Source organism: Nyctibius grandis, chromosome Z (assembly GCF_013368605.1).
Source record: "Nyctibius grandis isolate bNycGra1 chromosome Z, bNycGra1.pri, whole genome shotgun sequence".
Lineage (NCBI taxonomy): Eukaryota > Metazoa > Chordata > Aves > Nyctibiiformes > Nyctibiidae > Nyctibius > Nyctibius grandis.
In genome coordinates, this window is record NC_090695.1 from 10663560 (window position 1) to 10691298 (window position 27739).

Here is a 27739-nt window from a genome sequence, read left to right on the forward strand (position 1 = left end):
AAACACAGTTTTGATTTTAATAATAGAGACATTAACTCATTCCTTGTTTTGTTTCTGTCTAGCAATTTAAGTATTAATATACAAATAATAAATTAAATTCAGCTAGGTCCCCCCTTCACTTTCATCTGTACCTGTGTCCAAGTTCATGAGCAATAGTGAAAGCCAATGGAAGGCCAGAATCTTCGTTGATGTTACAGCTTCTGTGAGGTTGACACATGCCTGACAGATGAGACAAACCTAAGGTTTCACATGGACGATTCATGCCAGCACAAATGTCCTTTCTAGAATCACAAAAGAGATGTGCCATTAAAAGAGCTTAAAACCAACTGCAGAGTGTTACTTACGTTGGATGGTAAGTCTCCATCTTATAATGTATCAGTGCTAATTTGCAGTTTAAGCAAAGCATAGCGTTAACATTTTTACAAACATATAAGCACCAACAGCACGCACTTGTTCTGCTGTTATTATACTATTGTAACTTGTAGCCAATATTTATGTTGCTGTATTGCCTAAATACGTATGCTTATTGTCAACTCACAGAAAAAAAAGTTTTAAAACCTCCACCTCTGACAGCATGTTGAGGTGTGGTTTATTAAACTCACCATAACTCAGCTTCATGCAAGCAAACTGTTTGAAGCCTCCTTATTTGAAGAGGTAAACCACGAATCATTGTGAGACTTCTTTTTCTCATTCTTACTTTAAGATTTGTTGACTTTCTTCTTTACTGCGACACGTGAAGGGTTTTTTTTTGTGTTGGTGGGTTTTTTTGCCTGACAGACTTTAACTTAGGACTTTCTTTTGCAGACCTTCGACCCAATCTTTTCTCTCATTTGGGTGCAGACTGGGTTCATTTTTATGGACCTACAGAAGTTCTGTTTCACACCCCGCCACGAATTCCCTGTGCAACCTCAGGCATTACCTTTAAGCTTTCTGTGCCTCCCCTGCGTGCACATAAAAAATATATTTTGTATCTCCTTAAATATGGCGATAATATTTAAAAATCATACACTTTAAAGCTTAAAAATAAATGGCACTGTGTTCACAAAATACTCTTCCATTCTGAGCTGCACCTGTATGTTACTTTAGGATCTGTCAGTATGGAGTTGTTCACCTACATGCTATGTTGTTTTGACACATTGCCTCAAAGAAGAATAGAGAAGTGACTAAGCACAAAATGAGACAGGATCGAGTGGGGAAAATGACCTAAGCTCTGCAAATTGCTAATCTCTCAGGACATACAGATCTCAATTTCCTGACTAAGATGCATCTCTGATAAAACGCCCACATGCATTCATAAAGTGTTATATGTACTTTGAAAACAAATGAAAAACAATCCCTTTAAAAAGGTAAAGCAGGTCTAACTTTAACTCGTTTTTATAATATACGTCATATTCTCTGCTTGTATGAGTGTCAGACACACTCACACTAGGTTATTTTTGTGTTAACTGTGTTTCAGAAACAGCATGTCTTCATCAGACCACTTTACTGGGTTCTACGCAGGATGAGCTAAATGATGGCATGAGCCTATAAAAAAAAATATCATCACCAAAAAAACACACCTAAACAATAGTCAGCTGAACTGCTGTCATACCTGGTTAGAAGGATGGCCACATCATGGTGCGTAGGGTTGACGTCACTCTTGGGATTTACACTCTTCTGCCATTTGCAGAAGCTCGCTAGTGTCTTATCAGCATGGTGAACTATCTTCAAGCCTTGCTAATGGGAAATGAAGGAAAATATTATTGTAAAGATCACATTGCAGTAACATGTCAGTGATGTTAGCTGTGAAGCTGGGCAATCTTTGAAATGCAATTGATTATGCTTTTGCTTAAAGCTACAGCCATCATTAGGAGCAATGACATCTATTTATCTAACATATTGAATATTAAGTTAAAATGTTGACATTTTTGTAATTGGCGCAGCTAAAGGAAAAATTAAATGCATAAATGTACATATTTTTTGGTAAGTGAGCTTCATAAGATCCAACGCTGAACTGAAACTTTCAAACAAACATTTTATATTCTCTTCAAAGCAAGTTTTCCTCTATAGAGAAGGTAAAGACTAATTAGTGTGGGACTTCACGCTCGAGTTTGTCACTCAATGTTATGTGTAAGTGTCATGCCTAGGGAACAATCCTGCTTCTAAGGGTGTATCTGTTTCACAATATTTTTAAATTCCAAAGAGAAACAATGCAGTCATAGATGTTTCTTCCTCATCTTATATTATATAGTATACATACAAGTTACTGAAATTTCTTCTGAAATATAAAGTATGTGAAATAAATTAATTCAAAAACATACTTTCTCATTTCTGGTCTTGGGCACTCACTGTATCTTGTCTCATTTTACTCTATTTAAGTAAAGTAAACTTTTTACAAAGCATCTAAATAACACTGTTACCAGATAGCAATGTCTGGGTAACTTAAAACCAAATTTTGAAAGATCTCCAACACTGCTGCTTCCAACATTGCCATGCTCAACTGAACAGGAATCCATGGTTTGTTATCAAAGCAGCCACAGAAATTTAGCAAGTAAACTTAATTGGAGGTCACCATGGACTTCAGGTCCTAATTATCCTGTTAAGATGTGAACTAGTTTTTGGCCCGCATATTCTTACAACTGAGGACTGTAAGGATGGACTCTATCCTAATAATTATTTCAGAAGACATAGCCTGGCCCCATGGCTTGGTTCACTGCCTTCTATAGCACTGGACCATCTGCCTTGTGATCATAAATCGTAAGCCACTGAGAAAATCCCCTTAATGTGTTCCTGCAGTCAGAGCAAGCTATGTCATGCACAGTGTTTTAAAAATAAATATAAAATTATGACAATCAGCATGTATTTAAGCATGTAGCAACATATTCACGAATGAGAGACATTGGAAACTACCAATATACAGCTAGTTTACAGCAATTAGCATCTACTTATTCCTCACTCCTTTGTTTTGAAAGAGAGATAAAAAGAAAAATCTGTGTGAGAGCCACACAATAACAGATTTACTTCTTCAGAGACCTGCGAATACTCTCGCACTGCACTTTTTAATACATTTCAGGTAATGCTAGTACTTATTTCTGAGTGATGGTGCACACATTAATTTCTGTTTCTCATCTAGTCTTCCTGGCATCCCATGTTCTTTTGAGACTGGGGAGATTCCATTTTCCCACTCGTAATCTGACTGTTTTAATTGCATTTTCCTTGGAGATTTTATGTAGAAATGGTTGAAGTCATCAGCTAAATACTTTGCTATCCAGGGCAGAATTTATTCTAAAAACGGACACGCCAAAGTTTAATAGAAGAGTAAAATGAACACATTATTTTAAGCAAATAAACCCTCTTTTCCATAACCATCGCTCAATGCATTGAAGTCCCAAGTTTTATAAGTGACATTATGAGGAAAATAAAAACCTTACCTCCTCTTCTTCAAAGAGGATGAGCCGGACCAGCACAATGTGAATTGCATTGCCAATGCTTGGATCATGGAACAACCCTGTGACCTGTGCCAGGAGGTATGAGATTAACTGATTCCTCTATAGGAGAAAAGGACTTTAGAGAGAAAATAGGACGTTTACTTCAAGCACATTGTTTGCCTTGGGGAGGGGATATTGTTTTGGTTTTTAAATCCTTAGTGCACGTCATTGAAAGTTTACTGAAATGCAACAAATGTTAGAACTGCTGCAAAGGGCAGCTCTGCCAAATAAGCAATGATACAGGATTTGGCAAAAGTTACTAAGCTAAAGAGCAAAAGCACACACATTATTTTATGTCCATTTCCCTTTAAAGAACTTCAGAGTTCTTAAAAAACACTAGCAGAAAAGAACACAACATCTAGAGTCACATAACACTGATAGAGAGGTCCACTTAGTGTCCAAAAAAAACCCTGTATATCTAATTGTCCTGTTTTGATTTGATAGGAATCAGCTTCTGCCACAATAAAGAAAAAATTAGTCAGTACTAGGCAAAGAGAAACCAGTTACATGATGGATACTCTTGTGTTTTCCAGAAGAGAAGAGAATGATAAGAACAAAAGCAAAGATAATGAATCCATTAAAAAAAAATCCACATAAAAGAGCAAGAACCGAACTCAGTAAAAATATGACCCCAATAAAATGTCATAAACATCACCACAATGTTGAATTAGGCAGGAGGAAAGGGAATCAGAACAGTAGATAGGCATTACCTATCTATATGTCAACTATGCCTTATATCACATGAAATATGAATGAACAAAATGGATTGTGTTTGTGTCGAAACTGTTTTGAAGAAGACTGTTAAAAGATAAATTACCAAAATGAAGTGAAAACTGTGTTTACAAATGTCTGACTTCAATATGGATCTTTTTCAAGGTATTAGACTGAAAACAGAATCATTGTGAGTAACCCTAACATCTCAGGTACAGACTGCGGAGAAAATGTTAAGACTTGTTTGTTCCTGAATCTGATCACCATAGCGTTTTATTCCACATATTTTCCCTGTGTGGACAAAACCTCACGTGCTCAAATCAGCTTTGTGTCTGTTTAATCAGGCTCACTGTAGCTAGTCAGAATGCGTGGGGCACAGTCAGGAACATACTGTATAAACATAAGGGACAGATCGGTTACCATGGCTAGAATTACATTGTGATTAATTTCACATATATTACACACGTACCATGATAACGACATAGAAGACATCCTCAATAGACTCTCCAAGGTCAGTATCTATCATGATACAGATAATAACAGAGACATATCTGTAGGCAGTCTCATGAAAAGCTATTGCTTTTCCCAGATCAACTTCCATTTTGAAACTTGCAGCACAGGAAAACATTGAAAGTTAAATTTTTCTTTTTTTTTTTTTTTCATTGTGGACTTTGTATTACAGGCAGGATACTTAACAGGAAAAACAGCTGTACTGGTTTTATGGAGGACAGAGTTAACTTTCTTCATAACAGCTCATACGGTGCTGTTTGGATTTGTGACTGAAACAGTAACACACTGATACTTTAGCTCTTGCTAAGTTACTCCAATTTCCAGTGGGCTCCTATGTGCCTTTCTCATCCACAGACACGGGAAAGAATCCATATGCTTAAAACTGTAGAATTTCTCTCTGTTGCTGTAGCTACCAACCTAAAATCACCAATGAGCAACACGTTCCATGGGAGACAGTGAATTTCAGTGGAAAGAAAATCAGTGCTAGCATTTATACCTATGAAACTTCTCTCAATTAAAATTCAGAGAAAAAATAACCTATGCAATTATAAGGTAAAAAAATGCTTTAAAATACAGAGTTTCAATGAATAAATATGAATGATATTACATTTCTTTCCCTGAACAATGTTACAGGCTTGTTTCAAGGTGATCAGTAACATAATCAAGTTAAAATTTGCTTCATTCATCTACCTATAGAAAGGAAATATTGTACATACCATATTCATTATAGTGAGGATATATGATTCCACATGGTCACTTCCATGATATTCAACCATCTTACTGTCTGCAACCACAAGCGTCTCCACCCATCGCTCCTTGCTGACAGAGCGCCGAGAAACCTTTCTGACAGCCATATGATTTTGTTGCCATCTCTCCCTCCGACGCTGCTGCTGTTTGAAAAAGCTGAGGGTATCTGGAGAGTAAGAAGCGACGCTGACGTGAAAATATTTTCAAGCTTGATTTGAAGCGTATGGCTGTAACACTTGCAGACAGAATGGTAGCCACAGGATGATATAGGTTGGAAGGGGCTTCTGGCTGCCACCTACCTGACCCCAAGCAGGACCAACTCCAAAGGGACACCAGCCTGATGAGGGCCCTGTCCAGTAAAGTTCTGAATACCCCCCCAGATGGATTAAACAAGCATCCGAAAGTTATCCCTACTCAAATACCAGGGATTAAGGTGCGAGACAAAGCCAAGCTAAAAAAAATTGAATTGGGAATGCCATTTTCAAGGAATTTCTCTTCTGCGGTTTGGCTCTGAACTCTCTCATGATGCCAGTTCACAGTTTAAGATAAAGGATATGCTTTCTCCACAGGCAGTTCTTACTCTCAGCAGGATGGCACGTTCAGCCCAGTGCTTTGGCACATCCATGAACCGTTTGTTCTGTGCACAGAAAATATTCCCAAACAGTGGGAACGCTTCAGCAGCAGGTGTCATCTAAATATCGGCCAGGCAGATGGCTGCGGGCTTCTCAGCTGCTGTCACCTTCTTTGACTGACAGGAAAGACATGCCTAGCACCTCCACTATAATTTTGGTATCTGTGCGTTTAAATCCTTTTGGGAAGGTGTACTTGGTTTGTAGAGTTGCTAGTAACCTTGCACTGTGCTCAGTGGGGCTAATCACTCTCCACTCATTCTAGCTTTGAACGCCAGCTGACTGCCTTATGAGGGAAATACCAGGAATGTAAATACCCCTAGGACTGAAAAAGAAGTGAGAGATGGCAGTTTGACAGCAACTGGTGGCATTTTTCCAACCTAGAAGCCAGAGAAATACTTCTATGGTGCTGGGATTCCCTAAGTCCTAAGGGGAACAGGAGAACTTGTTTCTATTACAGATAGTCCTTTGGCATCTCATTCATGGAAGAGGATGTCCTTATTCCAGATGGGGCAAATTCACAGGCCTGAAAGACAGCTCCTGCCTCAATAAGCCCCACTATTGTGTGGCAGGTGACAGTTACCCAGCATTATCTCCACCTCCCAGCACTATTAAGTGCTGAGGGACAGCTACCCAGACCACTCTTCCCTTGAAGAATGGATGACCTGGCAGCTAGGTCCCAAATCTTGTGTTCACACCGGCAGAAGATCTGTTATGCTTTTGTCATAAGCACACTGTTTGCCTTCTAGAAGACCTAAGTTCAGCCAGAACGTATCATGGTGTCTTGCGTGTCTACAAAATGTGGCGCCGCTGGACTATTAATGATGCATATAATGCATCTCCCAGCATAAAAGATGATCGGTATCTTGGCTTATTGTGTATGTGCAACTTAAGATGCATGGGTTTTTAGCAATGGGTTCTCTGAGGTCAGTTTGAAAGATGCCTAGAAAAAGAAATGCTGGTACTGGTAACACATTGAAATACATCATATTAATAAACAAAACTACAGCAGCCACATTACACATTCAGAACTGAGCTGCAATGCACAACTGTGCAGTACACAGCAGCTCCATTAGCCGACACACACTGTGACCAGTTAGCACTGCATTGCAGTACCAGTTCAGGATTTCAGCCAACACCAGGCACATACCACCGAGAAGCACACAAACCTACAAACCTACCCCAGAAAGGTTAATTCTACTAGATGGAAACCTGTACCTCCCTGGATCACTATTTAGAGTATACTGTACGAAGCTGAATTAATATGCTACGCAGAATGTCATGTATTCTGTATTGTGCCCAGCGACAGGACAAGGGGCAATGGGCACAAACTAAAACACAGGAAGTTCCATCTTCACCCAGACAGAGCTCCCACGGAAGGAGGCGATGGTGCAGGTTGCCGGCTGCAGGGAATGCTACACCGTCTCTGTGGTGACAGGGGGCTGTGTGCGCTGTGAGCAAGCAGATGATCTGCTCGGCCGAGCAGCACAGCTGCAAAGCCAGGTTGAAAGGCTTCAAGCAGAAGTAGAAAGGCTTAGGAGCATTCGGGAGGCTGAGATGGAGATAGACTGGTGGAGCCAGGCTCTGCCCTCCCTGCAACAAAAATGGGAGCACCTGCCGGAGAGCTCCCAGGATCGAGGGACCCCTGTACTCTGCCCCTCTCAGGTGGAAAACGATAACCTAGAGGAGAGGAGTGAGTGGAGGCAAGTCTATGGCCGTGGCAAAAGGCGAGTGCCCTCCTTGCCTACCTTGCCTCCACAGGTGCCTCTGAGCAATAGATATGAAGCCCTAGTGGAATACAGCCGGTCCAACGGGGATGTGGTGGAGAGGCAACCTATATCAGAGGTCCCACCACAGTCAGAAAAACCTGACGGGTGTATAGCTACCTCCTCCACAAGGAAGAAGAGAAGAGTTTTAGTGGTTGGAGACTCCTTCCTAAAGGGAACTGAGGGCCCAATATGCAGAGCTGACCCCCATCACAGGGAGGTCTGCAGCCTGCCTGGAGCCCGAATCAGGGATATCACCAGGAAACTCCCCAACCTGGTGAAGGCCACAGACTACTACCCCCTGCTGATCTTCCAGACAGGTGGGGAAGAAGCTGCATCCCATAGTCTGAGGGGGATGAAGAAAGACTACAAGGCCCTAGGACGGTTGGTGAAAGAGTCTGGGGCACAAGTTGTTTTCTCCTCCCTCCTTCCATTTTCAGGTGATGACGTGGGATGGAACAGTAGGATTCTCTCTATTAACGCCTGGCTACGAGACTGGTGCTACAGGCAGGGCTTTGGGTTCTTTGATAATGGCTGGTTTTATAAGACAACAGGTGTGACAGTGATACATGGGAAAGGTTTATGTCGTAGGGGCAAAAGGGTTCTGGGACAGGAATTAGCAGGGCTCATTCGGAGAGCTTTAAACTAGATTCGAAGGGGGATGGGGTAGTAGCTGGGCTTGCACCACTGGGGCAACGCTCTAGTGTTGAGGTAGACCAGGAGGCCTCCCATCCCCCTGGGGTGAAATCGGTGCGCCCAGCTCGCTCCCTGAAATGCCTGTACACCAATGCACGCAGCATGGGGGAATAAACAGGAGGAGTTAGAAATCCGTGTTCGGTCGGGGGGCTATGATCTAGTGGCAATTACAGAGACTTGGTGGGACACCTCGCATGACTGGAATGTGGTCATGGATGGCTATGTCCTGTTCAGGAAAGACAGGCCACTAAGGAGAGGTGGTGGAGTTGCTCTTTATGTGAGTGAGCAGCTAGAATGTATTGAGTTCTGTCCAGGGGCGGATCAGGAGCGAGTTGAGAGTTTGTGGGTGCGAATTAAGGGGCAGGCTGGCAGGGGTGATACTGTTGTGGGTGTCTATTACAGGCCACCGGATCAGGATGAGGAGGGTGATGAGGCCTTCTACAGGCAGCTGAGAGCAGTCTCTCAATTACAGGGCCTGGTTGTTGTGGGGGATTTCAACTACCCTGATATTTGCTGGGAGGCCTACTCAGCCAGCCATCCCCAGTCCAGGAGGTTCCTCCACTGCATTGATGATAACTTTCTGATGCAAATGGTGGATGAGTCAACTAGGAGAGGAGCGCTGCTGGATCTTATCCTCACTAACAAGGAGGGTCTGGTTGAAGAGGTGAAGGTTGAGGGCAGCCTTGGTTGTAGCGACCATGAGATGGTAGAGTTCAGGATCTCATGTGGCAGGAACAGAATAGCTAGCAGAATCACAACCCTGAACTTCAGGAGGGCTAACTTTGGCCTTTTCAAGCAATTGCTAGGGGAAATCCCATGGGACAGGGTACTAGAAGGTAAGGGGGCCCAAGATAGTTGGTTAGCATTCAAGGACTGCTTCTTCCGTGCTCAAGATCAGAGCATCCCAGCAGGTAGGAAGTCAAGGAAGGGTACCAGGAGACCTGCATGGTTGAACAGGGAACTGCTGGGCAAACTCAAGTGGAAGAAGAGGGTGTACAGATCGTGGAAGGAGGGGCTGGCCACTTGGGAGGAATATAAGTCTGTTGTCAGAGGATGTAGGGAGGCAACTAGGAAAGCTAAGGCCTCCTTGGAATTAAACCTTGCAAGAGAGGTCATGGACAACAGAAAGGGCTTCTTCAAATACATTGCAGGTAAAGCCAACACTAGAGGCAATGCAGGCCCACTGATGAATGAGGTGGGGGCCCTGGAGACAGAGGATAAAAAGAAGGCGGAGTTACTGAATGCCTTCTTTGCCTCTGTCTATACTGTTGGAGGCTATACTGAGGAGCCCCGGACCCCTGAGGCCCCAGAAGAAGTCAGGATAGAGGAGGAATCTGTCTTGGTTGATGAGGGCTGGGTCAGGGACCAATTAAGCAACCTGGACGTCCATAAATCCATGGGCCCTGATGGGATGCACCCGCGGGTGCTGAGGGAGCTGGCGGAAGTCATTGCTAGGCCACTCTCCATCATCTCTGCTAAGTCGTGGGCAACGGGAGAGGTGCCTGAGGACTGAAGGAAAGCGAATGTCACTCCAGTCTTCAAAAAGGGCAAGAAGGAGGACCCGGGTAACTATAGACCGGTCAGCCTCACCTCCATCCCCGCAAAGGTGATGGAGCAACTTGTTCTTGGTGCTGTCTCTAGGCACATCAAGGATAGGGGGATCATTAGGGGCACTCAGCATGGCTTCACCAAGGGGAAGTCATGCTCAACCAACTTGATAGCCTTTTATGAGGATGTTACCCGGTGGATAGATGATGGTAAAGCTGTGGATGTGGTCTATCTCGATTTCAGTAAAGCGTTTGACACGGTCTCCCACAGCATCCTCGCAGCTAAACTGAGGAAGTGTGGTCTGGATGATCGGGTAGTGAGGTGGATTGTGAACTGGCTGAAGGAAGGAAGCCAGAGAGTAGTGGTCAGTGGGACAGAGTCCAGTTGGAGGTCTGTGTCTAGCGGAGTCCCGCAAGGGTTGGTACTGGGACCAGTTCTATTCAATATATTCATTAATGACTTGGATGAGGGATTAGAGTGCACTGTCAGCAAGTTCGCTGATGACACAAAACTGGGAGGAGTGGCTGACACAATGGAAGGCTGCGCAGCCATTCAGAGAGACCTGGACAGGCTGGAGAGTTGGGCGGGGAGAAATTTAATGAAATATAACAAGGGCAAGTGTAGAGTCCTGCATCTGGGCAAGAACAACCCCATGTACCAGTACAAGTTGGGGACAGAGCTGTTGGAGAGCAGCATAGGGGAAAGGGACCTGGGGGTCCTAGTGGACAGCAGGATGACCAGGAGCCAGCAGTGTGCCCTTGTGGCCAAGAAGGCAAATGGCATCCTGGGGTGGATTAGAAGGGGTGTGGTTAGCAGGTCAAGAGAGGTTCTCCTCCCCCTCTACTCTGCCCTGGAGTATTGTGTCCAGTTCTGGGCCCCTCAGTTCAAGAAGGACAGGGAACTGCTAGAGAGAGTCCAGCGCAGAGCCACGAAGATGATTAAGGGAGTGGAACATCTCCCTTATGAGGAGAGGCTGAGGGAGCTGGGTCTCTTTAGCTTAGAGAAGAGGAGACTGAGGGGTGACCTCATCAATGTTTATAAATATGTAAAGGGCAAGTGTCAAGAGGATGGAGCCAGGCTCTTCTCAGTGACATCGCTTGACAGGACAAGGGGCAATGGGTGCAAGCTGGAACACAGGAGGTTCCACTTAAATTTGAGGAAAAACTTCTTTACGGTGAGGGTGACTGAACACTGGAACAGGCTGCCCAGAGAGGTTGTGGAGTCTCCTTCTCTGGAGACATTCAAAACCCGCCTGGACGCGTTCCTGTGTGATATGGTCTAGGCAATCCTGCCCCGGCAGGGGGATTGGACTAGATGATCTTTCGAGGTCCCTTCCAATCCCTAACATTCTGTGATTCTGTGATTCTGTGATCTGAATATGAGAAAAACCTTCTTTACTTTGAGGTGACAGAGCACTGGAACAGGCTGCCCAGGGAGGGTGTGGAGTCTCCTTCTCTGGAGATATTCAAAACCCGCCTGGATGTGACCCTGTGCAACGTGCTCTGGGTGAACCTGCTTTGGTGGGGGTTGGACTAGATGATCTCCAGATGTCCCTTCCAACCCCAACCATTCTGTGATTCTGTGAAATGGTGCAGATGTCAAAACTCCGTCAACTTCTAGTTAGAAATGGCTGATGAATTTCAGCAAAAGGGTTGGTTTTTAAAATCAAAATCCAAATTATGTGTAGTGAAAAACAAAAATGTCCCCTGAAACTATCCTACAATTCCTACCTGACTAATTCAACAACATACAGGACCCTTCACTCTCAGGTACAAAGAAAGATTTTAAGTTAACTGTAAGTTTTAACTATATATGAAAAACCAGTATTGTACAAACTTCTCCAGCACAGGTTAAAGCTGCATGGCTTCTGTGCAGGAAAGAAAAGTTATATTCTTCTAGAAAATCAATTTCATTTTTCATTAGGTGACAACAGAACTATATCATAATTCGCCAATCCCTATTAAGAAAGAGCTTTCTAATCTTTAAGAAGTAATATCAATAGTCTCACTGTAAAAAACATTTAAGTTCTTCACTTTGAACAATTCATCCACTCTAAATGTTTCTTTATTATGGTTATTGTTAATTTCTGCTATTTTACCCCCCAAACTCCCTTAAAGAACAGATATGACTCACCTCACTTAAAGGCATTATGTGAGATTTCCATATCAAGGCTTTTTCCCACCTTTGTTTCCTGCAGGTGTTGCTCAAGGAAGAGTGAGGCATACAGGGCAACACAAGGGGACCTCAATGTGCTAACTGAACACAGCCACCTTTCAACATCTTTGGAGATACACAGAGCTTTGAAGAAGCAAGGTGAAAACGTCTGGAAATTCCCAGAAGAGAAGAATGAAGCCTACGACTAAAGGCTATCAGACAAATTATAGCGGTACTGATTTATGTTTTCATTTTCTATCCTCACCTCCTTTCTCTTTGTGCAAGACCTCTTTCATTTCTACCATTCTGTATTATTTACAATCAAAATGCTGCATCTCCAGACATGAGGTACAAATACGCTAGACTAATAAATCCCACACTGTTCAGAACTTGCTACATTACGATTTTTCCTATTACCTTCACTTTGTCTTTATTCTAAGATGTGCCTTTAGTTTAACTATTAACAAAGACTACAGTTTTGGGGTAGTTCTTCAAGGGGTCACTAAACTCTGTTGAAACAGTCATTGTACAAGAGAAGATAAATAAACATAGGAAATCATCATTAATAACATTAACCTAGCACTAAAAAGTATACACAAGTCTAACCATAGACTAAATAAAGGAAAGGCTGAGGAGTGACTCAGCCAATAAGAATTAAAAGGATAGTAAGGCAAAAGAAATCAACACAGTTTTCTGAAAAGTGATTATTATCTGACCAGCTTTGGACTAGATCTAATAAAGGACGTGGGATTTCCCAGGACAGTGCTCTAGCCACCACACTTCTGGATAAAGAAGGTGGGATCTTCTCCTTTTTCACTCATGAAGGATGAAAGCAACACTAATAGCTGATTTACTGCAAGAACTTACTAATTATTTACAAAACTCAAATAGAGTAAGTGAAGCCCTTCCCCTATTCTATCTCTGCTGAAATAAATAAGGCAGCTATCTAGAAAAGCTCAGTGAAACCAAATACACTATAAATTTTGTACACATAGTATCTTCTTAACACATACAATCGTGGTTACAAATATCCATAACAAAACTAAGCCTGGATGCTGACAATGCAAGAGTAAGGGCTCACATGCTATATGGAAAAACTGTTGTAAAACAAGGAAGAAAGAATGTGAATTTAAAACACAGCAGGTAACCAAACCAGCTCTTTTTATAAGCATTTCTGAAACAGGCTAAGATAAATCATATAAATGCTTCCCAAGTGTGAAGCAGTCTTCGTACAGGAAACTATTACAGCTATTTAGTCACATACTTCCCCATGCTGACAACTCCCAAGTCCCAGTAAAAACAAGCACAGAGAAAGAAAGCTTACAACTTTGCAACTTCAACATTCCTGCTGTCAAAACCATGACGTACCAAACAGTGGAGTCACACCACTCGTAACACAGAAGGAAGCTAAAACTGAACCTGTGTTGACTGATGCACTTAATCAGATACTGCTGCTGAGTGTCTGCTGCTCATTACCACTTACGCTGGAAGGATGTAATGATAAACGTTCTGGGCCACTGGCATCAGGAGGTACACAGGGAACAATGCCGTGGGAAACAGCTATGCCGGGAGCTGCCTACATTTTGCGACGACAATTCTCATTCTTCCTGAATGTTCTTTTTTTTTTTTTTTTCACAGGGATTAAACCAAAATCAATAAGGGACAACAAAAAGTTACAGTTGCATAAGATGCTTTTCTAGATGTACATTAGTCAATGTCATTTGAACTTTCCATGCTCATTCACTTGCTAATTTCAGTGGCTGGTTCTTCTTATTTTGGTGAAAACATTAATGTGGTAGATTAGAAGAACAAGGTGACTTTTCTACGAATTAACCTAGCATTTGGTAAAATGGCATCTGAAAACAACTTAGTTTGCAGCACAATTCTATTTTCATTTGATGAAAAACGAGTATCTTCTAAAACAGAATACATCTCACTGTAAAATAAATTTGCAGATTAAAAATTCCCCATAAATATGTCTTAACGTCCCTTACCAAATAATTTAAGAACTGTTGACCTAAGAATGACAGAAAAATACAGATTTGGGGAGCCATTATGACGTAAATGAGAATTTAAACATATGGGCTTTATTAACAATTTTTCTTCTTATTACGTATCTATATGAAAATTCATTTGCACAAATTAATGCAAATAACTGAAAGTGACATCTTGAAGTAGTTGTCTGTGGATTGTCAGGGTTGATCTGCTTTCCAGGGAGGTTAACCGAATAGTATCCAGAAGCTCTTGAATCAGACTCCAAAAATTTCTATTAATGTTCCATAAATTTCATGCGCATAATAACGAAGAAAACCAAACTGGTTATATGCTGGTGATCAGAGATCACCAACCTGCTTAAGTTAGGAATTAAGAGTAAGGCTAAAAGGCTGCAAGGATCTTATTCACTACAAGAAAAACATTAAGGTGCTGGAGCGAGTCCAAAGAAGGGCAACGAAGCTGGTGAAGGGTCTGGAGAACAAGTCTTATGAGGAGCGGCTGAGGGTACTGGGGGTGTTTTGTCTGGAGAAAAGGAAGCTCAGGGGAGACCTTACCACACTCTACAACTACGTGAAAGGAGGCTGTAGCAAGATAGGTGTGGGTCTCTTCTCCCAAGTAACAAGTTGAAGGGGAGGTTTAGATTGTATATCAGGAAAAATTTCTTCACCAAAAGGGTTATCAAATATTGGAACAGGCTGCCCAGGAAAGTAGTTGAGTCACCATCCCTGGAGGTATTTAAAAGATGTGTAGATGTGGCGCTTAGGGACATGGTTTAGTGGTGGACTTGGCAGTTTTAGGTTAGTGGTTGGACTCGGTGATCTTAAGGGTCTTTTCCTACCTAAATGATTCTATGATTCTATTCCCTAAACTTGCATGCTGTAGGTAAGTTTGTGCAGGCACTACAGAATTCATCAGTGAAAGAAAGTGTTAAACTCTGGAAGTATACACATTTTGTGGAGCTGCTTGGACATATGGACAGGAAGACAGTTATGAACCAGTGGGATACAGAAATTGGCAGCACAGGTATCTGGAGTGCCCATTACTTATCTGAAGTTACAGAAGTGACTTCCACAACATGCACTCATTGCAGGCTGCCCTAACGCCAAGCTTCAAGAGTTGGTGAGAACGTAGGAATGGTGGACAGAGAGCATCAATGCAAGGAAACGTGACAGAAAAAAGCAAAACGACGCTGGAAGAGGCAAAGGCCAGTAAAGGACTACTAAGGGTTGTAATTCCAAGGATTTGGACAGTGTGAGTGATTTAGATGGAAGGTTTGCTCTGTGCATGTGGTCGGGACAAGAGACTAATGCGGTTTTCAAGCTATGCAGATTGCAACCAGCCACTACAGGGACTCAAGAGGCAGTTGAAAGGGGCCTCCACCTCCTGGGCTTTAATAAGCTTGCGTACCCAGCGGCACGCTGGGTGCTGTACCACAGGGACAGGGGAGAGCCATCTCTTGGGCAAAAACCATTAAGGCAGCTTATATATCCACACTTATATATTTAAATTCACAATACTAACTGAATCTAAAACTGGTGAACATTAGCAGTCCTCTCTTCAAGAAAGAATGACTGAGAATAATCGCATTTGATTCAGGGATTATAAGCAAACTGGTGCATTTCCTTGTGCATGCATTTTACTTCAGAAATGTTGTGCAGCTCCTCCTTTATCAGACACTGAATTCTGCACGGTACAGATACCTATCAAAGTCCTAAAATGAAGAAACATTTTGTTCTGTTCCCCAACAGAACCAAAAGCTGAAGTACAGCAAAGGAGGCAGGTATGTCAGCATAATGCTCTCCTCTGGTCCATAACATGTGCTTCCTTCCACACCGGTCCATCCTCCAGCCAGGGTTATAAGTTCCCTGTGGTTTGACCAGGAATAAACAGCTGTAGAGCAGAAGGGGAGGGTTTGGGATTTCCCTTGAGGGAAAACAAGAGGCCTCTCTTCCCACTTGGAGTATTGCTCAACTCTCTGCAAACAACTCGAGATTTCCCTGCACCTCCCTGGAGAGGACAGACAGCTGCTCCATACACCCAAGATGTCCTTGTAGGCCTTTTCAGCCTTGCAACAATTGAGGAAGGACTCCCTCCACACAGACACCCTTCACAAAATCCTCCCTGTACTATCAGACCATCACAACAAAACCAATATGCCCAGCACCATTTTGCCTGTTTATGCTCCTTCATGCAGAATCACAAACATTGGGTGGCTTTAAGACCCTTCTCTAGGTCTCCAAGAGCCGACCTGTGCACCACAGGAACTCCAAAACCAGCCACTTGCACCTCTCTGTGCTTGCAAATGATCAGTACAGAACCAGCTGGGACCAGCTGCTCCTGCCTCCTCTCATGGAGGGACAGGAAGTCAGAGGCAAACACGCACAGGCAGCACAGAGCAGCCGCGAGATGCCACCACTCCTGTGTTTACCCAGACTGTTGGGTGGTCCCAAAACAGGATGCAGCCTCCCTGCGGGTTGTGACCCTGCTCCAGCTCATAGTTTCATCCTCACAAAGAAACTTTCAAGTTAACAAGAACTGAATCTCAGTAGTTTGGTTTGCAACTGTCTGTGAAAAGCATGGCTGCTGAACTACAGCTATTTCACATCACCCACCCCTGTCCTCCTGCTTGTCCGGACCTCTTTGCATTCTTCTGCACCTCTTGCCCTAACTGCACCTCTTCTCCTCCTGAAACACAAAACAACACCCCTCGCTGAATACTCTGCAAGGTTCCTGCTCAGCTGTGACTCCCATGAGCAAGCCCAGGCATCCTGAACGCCTCATGACATTTTTAGGGCCAACTCTCTCTCTCTCTCCCTCTCTCTGACGCTGCCACACTCTGCTCCATTCTGCCTGGATCTGTTCTGGGTCAAAGACAGCTCATAAAGTGCTGCTCAGCTCATCTCCCAGGAAGCTCCAAATAGTCCAAACAGACAAAACCAGAAAGCAGGCAGTTGTTGCCCGTCAGACCTTCTTTGACTTTGTGAATTAATAATCCATATTCTCTGGGCTAAAAAGTTGAATCATGGAGAGATTTTCATCTGAGGGACGCATTAACTTTGCTTTGCAAGTGGCAGATTCTGTCAGCTGTGTTTGTGACATGAGTGTTACAAAATACAGGACTACAGGATACGACTCCAGGTCAAAAACTTGAGTTGAAATCTGCCACATCTCAGGTTAGCTGTGGAATGAATCACATCAAATTACACACTGGGACAGGGCCCACTTACCTATACATGGGCTGGCCGAGGACAGAACAGACTCCAGAAATATTTACGGACCAATACAGGTCCTGTAAGTTGTGTCAAAACCGCATAGGTCACCAGTGCATATGAGGTCTACACCTTCTCAAACTGTCCCCAAGCCCATCGTGTGGATCCCCCTCTAGACATCCTACTAGGTAACATGAATGAACACTACTTATATTGAGTCTCTGTAGGAAACCTAACAGTTACTGAGTAGCTGCTCTGGGGCAGTTTCTTGTACTTAACTAAGGAGTTTCATGTACTCTGTATAAAGTTTGCTGTCATGAGGAGGGCTCACAGTCTAAATAGGCTCTGTAAAGAAACAGAAACTTAACAGTATGCCATAATAATTGTCTCTAGCTTCCAAATAACGTATTGTGTTAAAAATATTGGCCAAATTTGCTCTTCGTTATCTCCACTGACTGCTGGAAGTCAATGGCATTTCTTTCCATCTCAGCTATTATTACTGGAAATGGTAATTTTGCAGAGTTTTTTCACTTGGACAATACTGCCAATATTACACTGGGCCTTCTCCTTGTAGATACTCATCTCATTGTCTTCTACACATACAGCTTATTTTCGATAGCACCTTAAAAGATATTACATTTCGCCTCTCTTTGTCATTCTAGTATTTGCTTCATTCACTCCCAGACAAAAAGACAACAAAACCTGATGGTATTTGTGTGCTAACAGGCTGGCAAAAAGTATGGCAAGAGGTTAAACTTAGCAGGGCCATCCAGTATGGCTCATATTTTTATTTAACTAGTCTTTACTACTAAAGCTGACCTTAAGTAAAAGACTGTCTGAAGTCTTCTGTAGCAGGGGTTTTTGACCACTAATGATCTAATCTACAAGACAATCCAAAAAAATTAACATTTCTACACATATTAAGGGTTATTAGACATTGGAATGGGCTGCCCAGGGAGGTGGTGGAGTCACCATCTCTGGATGTGTTTAAAAAAAGACTGGACATGGCAGTTAGTGCCATGGTCTAGTTGACATGGTGGTGTCAGGGCAATGGTTGGACTTGATGATCCCAGAGGTCTCTTCCAACCTGGTTGATTCTGTGACATATGAGCAAGCGAACAAAATAAGAGCCGTAAATGATCACCCAAAGTTTAGCAGTCTTCATACACTCCTATTTGATTTTTATGTTTTGGCGTGACTAGGAACTCAGCTACCCTAATATAACTGGCTTATTCCTTCTTGACCCTCAGCTATAAAAAACTGACACCTTTGGCTTTCTGTGAATGGCATCCTTATAGTCCCAAGCCATTCTTGCTGGCAGAGTTCAGCAGCCTCGTTGTCCCAAGAGAGATGCTCTGCCAGGGCACAGAGAACCTACCACTAACTTGGTTCATCTCCAGGTGATATGCTCTTTGTGTACCATGGATATATAATGCCACTCCTGAAGCTTCATGAAGAAAAATGGCACTCTATTGTCTCAACTACTCTACTTCTCACCAAAAAAATACAAGAACTTGCCCCATCAGGCTTTACCTACTCCAGTAAGTTAAATATAGTCAGGGAACAAACACACCCAGGCACTGGAACTTGTTTGTCTACTTTATTAAAGTGGATGGTTCCCAGCATGGACTCAGCAAGGGCCAACGAGCATGCTCTCAGTCAATTCCTGAGCACAGCACAGGAGCAGACACAGCCTGAGAATCCCTCTCAGTAGCCAAGATCTGGTTACTCTGTTCAGGAGGCTGAGAAAATTAAATGTATGCACACAGACTGTTCCATGCCACATGGCAGCAATGCCAAAGAACACCAGAGTTCTTCACTGATGAGCACGAACGTTGTCTCATGGTGTAGGAGTAGTGTTTGCCATGAATATCTACAGTGCTACAGTATAAGAGTAAATGCCAGCTCAGCACTCACCTTACAGACAAAAAGTAACACTGTAAAACAGAATATATAGTGTTTGGAATACCACTGGCAACTTTTAAACAAAATTTCTCAAGCAAAGTTATTAAAGAGGATGTCTATTTACATTCATCATATAAACTGCCTGCCTTTGTGGCTATTCTATATATTTACAATGTCAGGTTTTTGCTACACATTCTGGCATTGGATTAGCATTTTCAGGGTATTTTTATTGTTCAGTTACTCAAATATGTTCACATTTCTAAGAAATAATAGTTTCTAGTTCAGCTTTCAAAACCTACAGGTTAAACTGTGACACGTTTCAAATAATCTCTTTCAAGACGTCAACAGAGAGGTTATTGAACACTCATATGCATAGAAATTGTGGAACTTAGTTGAAACCACCCCAACTGGCATCCCCTTATTCTTTGGCCATGCCACCACTAAAACTCTGGGTAGATTTCAAGAAGACAGATTCACCTACTTTAAATTTTCCAGATGTGAAAATAAGTCAAGAATTCAGTTAAAAGTATCTTTTCAAGACTGGATCTGAGAGAGTTCTCCAGCTGTAACATGAGAGTCCAATTACAAAGCACCAGACAGAAACAGATTATTTCATGTCCAAACATAAAACAGGTAAAACTAAAAAAAAATTAAAAATGGTTCTAGACAGTTCTTTGTCTTAGTATTTGCAGAATTGACTGGTTAAGAAATAATTTGACCCCAGGTCCCACGTATTTAAGTAAAAATGTATGAGGATGCATTTACTTATATAAATTAATGAAGCATCCATTGAAATATACACAGGATTATTTCACTGAGCGCTGACACTGAGAATTTCCTGGTCTTATAACTGATAGTTTAAAAATAGTCTCTTAACTGCCTTGAAATCCTGACTTTTAACACAAAACGACAGGCGGATACTAAGAAAATAATATAGATTACACTTTCCTTTTTTTTCTACATCTTATTTTAGGGCTATGAACATAGAAGACAGAACCCCATTTTTTTCAAAACTTACCAGAAGGTATCCTCTATGTCAGCCACAGAACTACCTACTGTACATGGTAGCCACATCAAAAAAAAGTATCATATTATTTTTTAGCAAAACACATAGAAGGAGAAGGAGGTGGAAGAAAAATACTCTAAAACACAAGATAAAGTATTTGGAGTACCTCTCGTAACTTTTGAACAACCCTTTTTCAATCACCCAAGCAGCTGAACAGAAGGTCCACTATTCTTCCTTATATAAATTGCCAGGCTTTGTTTTAGCACTGCGTTTCAACATTTTATTTAGCTTATGGATATAAACACATTCCTTTTCACCTGTTCTTTCCCCAAAATAGTTTCTCACCATTAATAGATGGTGTGCACTAACAGGACTGGAAAGGGGGTTTAAAAGCTAAAAAGCAAGACAGTAATCAGCGCTTTCCAAATACTCCAAGACCCTGTTGGAAAACTAGTGTCCTTGGCTGTTAGTAAAGCAAAGATGAAACCCCAGTTTGGTATTTATATTAGCTATTTCATGTGTTATTGCCATTCTCAGGAATTCTCCAGTGCTCTCACTCTACAAACTGTACCTGCTCATTAATTCTGTTAAAAGTAAGTTTACACAGGACAAACCAGAAATTATTGCAGCACACTGGATGCGGCACAGCAGACAGGATGAGACACCACAGAATTCAAGTCACGGTGCCAGACTCGCCTGAGGATCGAGGAACATTAGCCTACGCCGAGAGCCCCGTACTGGCACAGCCAGCTTAGCAGTGCTCCCAGTGCTCTTCACCCACAGCAGTTTTTGCACCCCCATGCAACCACTTCCTCAGCCGCGATGCTCTGCTCTGCCCTCTGTTTCCTGGTACCAAGCAGCGAGCTAGTAACTAATTGTAAGCTCAGGTCTGCAGATCTAGAAGGAACAACTGCAGCCACGCTTTCCCCTGCAAGGGGCTATAAAACATACTGTGTGGATCACCTAGCATGATTAGAGAGCGAATAAAGCTGACTTGTGCTGCCAAGATGAAGTGTGATCAAACACCCCCTGGCTAACATGTCTTAGCTAACAGTTCTGCTTCACCTCTTCCAGCCTGCCACTGTGCCTGTCCCGTTGTCATCTCGGGATCTCCAGATCTCTTGGAAATATGGCAGTGCCACAGTGGTTTCCATAGCAAAACCCAAGCCTATGGGAAAATCCAGAAACACCTCCAACCATTTCACCTGCTACCATTGAGTTTTACTACATAAAAGCCTAGAAATAACAAATCAGTCTGAAGACAGCAATAGTTAGTAATATTCAGAAAGCATTTATCTGAACTAACAGAGCAAACAAATATGTAATGCCATTACTTTTATACCAGAACTAATTAGCTATTGTAAGGCACTGCATAAGTCCTGATGTTTGCTTTCTAATGTTACATGTACAGGACTTAAATTTCAACTGCTTTTTTTCCCTTCCTTCCTTACTTCCTCTAGAATTATGGAGAAAATAGTACTTTTTCCAGGCATCACTCAAAGCTATCACGACTTATTTTCATGATGAAAGGACTGTGAGGAGCAGGACGAGCATGAGTCATTATGGGGGATCAAGGGTGAAAGCTGGAGAGAATGGCTGGATCCTTTTCCTTTGCTCTTCAGCCATCCTTAGAAACATCCAAAACAGCTACATCCCTAAAATACTGTAGCCCATTCAATCTTTTTGGCACCATCATATGAGACGAAATTTGAAAGCAAGATGGGGGAGTGCACAGTGCTGGGTGGCAGGTGTCAAGTCAGTGAAATTCTTTGCCTCATTTTCCCCATCTCCCAGTCTTCACGTCCCTGTCTGAAGACCTTCACGCTGGAGGCATGCCACGGACACAGAGACCAAATTCTCATGAATGCACCATCCATCAGTAAGTGAACATTCCTGGCACAGCAGTTTCTTATACATTGAAAACAGCCATTACAGTTCACCCATAATTACAGAAACTCGACTTGTTTAAAAAAAAATCTCAGTTTTAAATGTTCCAAACGAAGTTTAAGAAACGTAAAGTACATCAACTAAATTAATGTATAATGTCTGTGTTGTGAAAGAGAAATGGCTACTCACGGAATAAGTCTTTGAAGTGGTAGTTAAACTATGCCTTTTAATTAGTTTGGCTTAAATTAAGATTACTAAGGAAGAGAAGAGAAAGACATTCTGGAGCTAATCTTGAAATGAAATGCTATTCTTTCAAGGTTTGATACGATATCTTTAAGAAATGCTGCATATGCTATAACCTTCTTATCTCTGGGCTTATACAACAGAGTTTATTTGGCCTTTCTCTGGACCAGCTGTTGTTTTTTCCATTCCATTTCTCCACTGTATTTAAAATATACCAATCCCACTAGTGTGCTCAAAGGAAAAAACACATGCTAGCACTTTGAGGGGCCTCCTTGTCCTTGGCTGAGGCCAGATGTCTTATACTTCAGACGATGTTACTATAGCCATACAGCTGCCAAAGCCTCAGCCCCAAACCTGCTGTGCTTCTGCAGCAAACATGAGCAGTGCAAGAGCAGTTCTCACAGATGAGGAGGCCCTGAACCTAGGCCTGAGAAGGGGAGTTACCAAAATGAATTATGCTAATATGACATCTTGAAAATCTCAGACACATATATGGCTTTTAATGTTTTCTATTCTTAGAAGCAGGTCCTGATAACAGCATTTTCCAACTTCCACGACATTTTGAAAGATGACCGTGGAGGTTGTCCTGCTCCACCTCAGCACGCAAGATTTCATTTTGCCTGATTAAGCCCTTGAAGAGGCACCCATGCACAGACACGAGCCACTGAAACAGTAGAGCAGGGACAGCCCATCACCCAGCTACTCTGTCCTGCAACTGGGGAGAGCTGACAAAGGCATCTGTAAACTGCTAGAAGGAGCAAGGGGAGGAACTGCACAAATGACATTCAGACGTCTCAGAGGAGGCAGCCGACAGCATCTTTGCGCATGAGATGCTAAAGACTGCTGCCACCAGGCACCTCACACGAGCAGTCCTGTTAGGATAACACTGCCTTGGGGTGACCGGTGCCATTCTCAGCTCTTTATGAGTACCACTGCACAGGCTAAAGAATGTTTCTGGTTTTTGAGAGTGACTTTTTCCTTTGATTCCAATTTCCTATCAGAGATTTGGTTGTCAGAGGCATTATAACCTGTTGGATGTCATGATCCTATTAATTTGCTTCCATTTTTGTGATGCATAGGGTGAAGGTTCACCATTAACACCAGCTATAATTAACTGGACTCCCTGTGGTTCACTGCCTACAGAAAACTATGCCAGAATCCTTCACAGACAGGAGCTATTTAGGCTCCCACGGGAAAATGCCAAGAAGTGTGAAAGTATTTGCTTAGAACTGGGTTTGAGCTTTGAAATTTGCACTCCTGTGGAAAGAGAATCAAGCAAAGCCTTGTCAACAGACTCTGCCTCTGTTATTTTCTAAATGACAATCTCCGTTTTCATTTGCAGAAAGTCCCTGGCTGCTCTTCTCTCCAGGTAGCCTTGAAATTATAAAGGTATGTAAACGCACGGGACCAGAAAGAGAGAAAAATGCAGGTGGGTTTGCCTGAAAGAAATATCCGGTTCACACACATCCTAAACCAGTATGATTCATTATAGCTTAAGGAGAGAAAAATATCCAAAAAATGGATAATGATGGATAAAACCAGGTTAATTCCATCAGCTGGGGAAAGGGCTGTTCAGTAATTCATTCCCCAATGTTAAGGCTGTCTCTGTTTGGACAACTTTGAGCTGCCTGCCAATCTTACGGGTCTGTGCTTTGCAAGAAAATCCCTTCTTTTACTGCCCTCTTCCCTGTTTCCTCCCTGGCAAATGAAATTTCATCCCTCTCATTTCCTTCCACCTCCCCTGAGGAAGACCTGACTGACAGAAGTACCTCATGATGGGCAATGGATGCAACTGGGACATAGAAAAGAAAATTCCATAAAACAGAGAGTGGTTCAGTGAATATTTTACCTGGAGAATGTCAGGCCAGTAACACAGAAAATGTCAGGAATGATCCCTTGTTAGAACTGCAGCACCTGAAAAAAGACTTTGATCCAAATCCAAACCTCCACAGAGCTGAGCAGAATCCACACTGGGGGCTCAAATGACAATAGTGCAGATCAGAGGGGAAGGAACTTGATTCAGCTTGTTTTAGAGCTCAGGCAGTCAAGAAACTTGCTGCTAATTCTAACTTTGGTAGAGTAGAAGACTCAGACTGAGTGTTTAAATTGTGTTTAAGAAGTATTTATAATACAAAAATATCTCTCTCTGCAGCTTCAACTCAAACACTATTTTGCAGTTGAGCAAAATATTAGACAAGACCCTTTTTAAAATGAGTACAAACCAGAGACAGCATGGAATTAGACCTTTTTTTTTTAAAAGAAATGAATAAAGAACATCAAGGCTTTCTACTTTCTATTTTGCACAAAGAATCATTTTAGGGCAGTTTTTCTTGAGACTGGTTAGAATGGTTTAGAAAAGACTTTCTCTAGTTTAACAGTCTAATTTATGTGCACAAAGACTACGTCATTAGTTGTTTAAAGAGGACAGGAATACGTAGGTTTTCCAGCTAAGCCACCTGATTACATGTTGTTTGCTGAAGTAAGTTTGAGTATTTGCAAGGGAAGAAAAGCAGGAAGTGTAGAAGAGATCACGGCAAAAAATCAGTATTTTCTTTTATGCTTTTTCATACAGAAACCTGGATATGCAACAAACGGTTCCACAAGGTCTTCAAACAAGTGCAGTATTTAAGGGCGTCAACTAAAAACATTCTCTGTACCTTTCAGCGTAGCAATCTTCTGGTCACTTTTTTTTTGTGCATCAGGGTGGATGCCTACTTCTGTTGGACAATTCCTTTTTCTAGGAAAAAAACTGTGTGCAATTCCGTGTGATCTTTAAGTGAATAGTGTCTCTCCAGTCTGTTCTTTACATACAGTTTTTTCAGGACAGTTCAGAAACAGCACACAGTAATGAGGTATTATTTGCAAAGATACCCTGTAACAGGTAACCTTTACACAAGCACCGTGAAACCAAGCAACAAACCTCACCCTACTAGAAATCTTTCACAACAAATCACATCCAGCTATCAAGTCCAGTAGCTCACTAAATCTGTGTTGAGGCAGACCTTTGTTTTCAGCAACCGAACGTTAAAACAGTTTGGATACAAAGACCTGTGTCAGAAATTACAGCCTGAACTCCAAAAGATGCCCTTTGCAGACTGCTGTCTAGTGAAATTCCATCTACTAAATACAACATCCCAAACTACCCAAAATTGTCAGAAATTCATTATGAGAATGGTTCCCACAAGCGCCCATCACTGGAGCAGAGAACTCCATCCTACACTCAGCAGATGATCAGGAATGTAGAATAGGATCTGTGCACCCCAGAACATGTTAGCAAGTAATTACATGCAAAGTGAGATAAGTTCAGATATGGCCCCACTTCTCCCTAAAAAGGAGAGAGTTTACAGTTCTCTGCAAGACGACTGAAGCAGTGGTGGATAGAAAAAATCCTATAACTTCCTAAGCTACACAGTTCCCCTCATTCCCAACTAATCATAAAGCTAAAATCTATGCTGAGAGGAGTATTACAATCTCCTTTTAAGTACAATTCATCCAGAGGAGTCTCTCCAAGTACAGAAAATGCATCCAAGTTCAAGCAGATGATGGAAGCACGGAATGAAGAACACCAGCCCCAAGAAAGGAGTGGACAACCTGCAAGGACACTGTGTTTCATGCAGAAAAACTGTGCTCAGACACCTGTTTAAAGTGGGTCACATACGATGGGAGGCTGCCAGAGGCTCATCAGGGACATGCAGCCTTCGGAGAAACTAATTGTGAACACTGAGCCCATATCAGTGCATGAGCCCCACAGCACAAGTCCAGCACTTCTCAGAAGAAGTATAAATCTGTGATCTGCACAGAAATAATAAGGTCATTGTAATTTCTTTTTAGAAAGTTCACAGAGAGTTCAGTATGACTGAAAAATCTGGCACTAACCAGACTGAAGGCTGATGAGCTTTGCCAATACTACTCCATTAATGGGTCAAGTGTTCTGAACAAATTTTCAAACTCCTCCAACAAAAATGTTTCCTAAATGCAGCTTTCTGGGTTTTCTATTTCGACTGTGGAAATAAGGTTTACAATTGTTCAAGGCTAGTGTTATCCTACAAAAGAAAAAGGGATGGCATGTGACATGTACAGTTTAATTTTAAAGCTTGCTATTGCTCTCTGAATCAATACTGCAGCAATTTAGCATTTACATTACCAAAGCATTTGTTTACCCAATCAATGGCAATAGTCAAAAAGTGCAGTAGCATGACACACAGTTTGATAAGGAAAGCTGTAGGCACAGAGCAAGAGCAGAATATATTCCTCTGCAACAGTACATGGTTAGAAATGCTGAACTAAATTCAGTCTGGATCCAGACTGAGACTCCTCAATCTGATGAGTGGTTAAGCAAACTGTTTCAATGAAGACATGGAAGAGACCACAATCTACCCTTTAAACTACAGGAAAGCAAGTGCAGTAAGCAAGCATGGTGTAGCAAACACTGTTTCTTTCCAGTGGCACAGGGACCGAACAGAAACACTCCACTGAAACACAATGAAGTAATTTTTCCCTCCTTACAGTTTTGACTGATATTATTTGAAAAATGGCCTTTCACAGAGCTTTAAAATTTATTCAGTCATTGAGCGAGGAAGTGCATCACATTTCTGATGCCTTCTGGTGGCAACAAGTGACTATCATCACATTGTAACAACAATCTCCTGTTTCCACATTTTTCTCCCTTACCTCCTGCACAACACAAGTACTTAAGGAAAGCACCTTGTTTCAGTTAGTAGGAGCTAGTGAAATACTGAAGGTTAGATTCCAGTAGAAAAGAGAAGATGAGAAAACAACCAAGAACTGGGAAAGCAGGTGCTAGCACTCTGCTAGCATTGAGCTTTCTCTGGCCCCTGTTCAGCACAGACTTTGGATCCACTTCGAGAAAGTTCTAGTTTTGACTCTGCACTCATTTAACTAGAGAGGAAGAATTGCACAAAAAACAGTATTTTGTTCCTTTCTCCTCTACCAATATTTTTACTGCCTGTAACTGCAGCCTCGGTAGCTCCCAAGGACAATTCATCCCAAAAGTCAATGACAACATCTTAGGATAGGATGAATCAGCCTTTGACAATGACTGTTCTACTCTATTAACTATAAAAGGAGACAACTTGTAACACCACTAGCTTAAATTCAAGTATTTAACCGCTAGGTTACTCAAGTTAAGAGATAAGAACATTATCCTGGGTACTTAAAACCTGAAGTTCAAGTAATAGTAAACATATCTATTAAACATCTGTATGCTAATGAAACCTAGAATCCTTTTTATTGCTTAGCAAGGCTA

General features: G+C 42.1%; 1 protein-coding gene across 1 annotated transcript in view; it reads right to left on the reverse strand.

The window, feature by feature from the left end:
• The window catches only part of ADAMTS12 (ADAM metallopeptidase with thrombospondin type 1 motif 12), a 176725-nt gene that overhangs the window by 71746 nt on the left and 77240 nt on the right, over positions 1-27739 (reverse strand). The window contains 4 exon segments of the mRNA XM_068422777.1: positions 132-281; positions 1592-1716; positions 3411-3494; positions 5405-5601. Coding sequence (XP_068278878.1) covers positions 132-281; positions 1592-1716; positions 3411-3494; positions 5405-5601 — 556 coding nt within the window.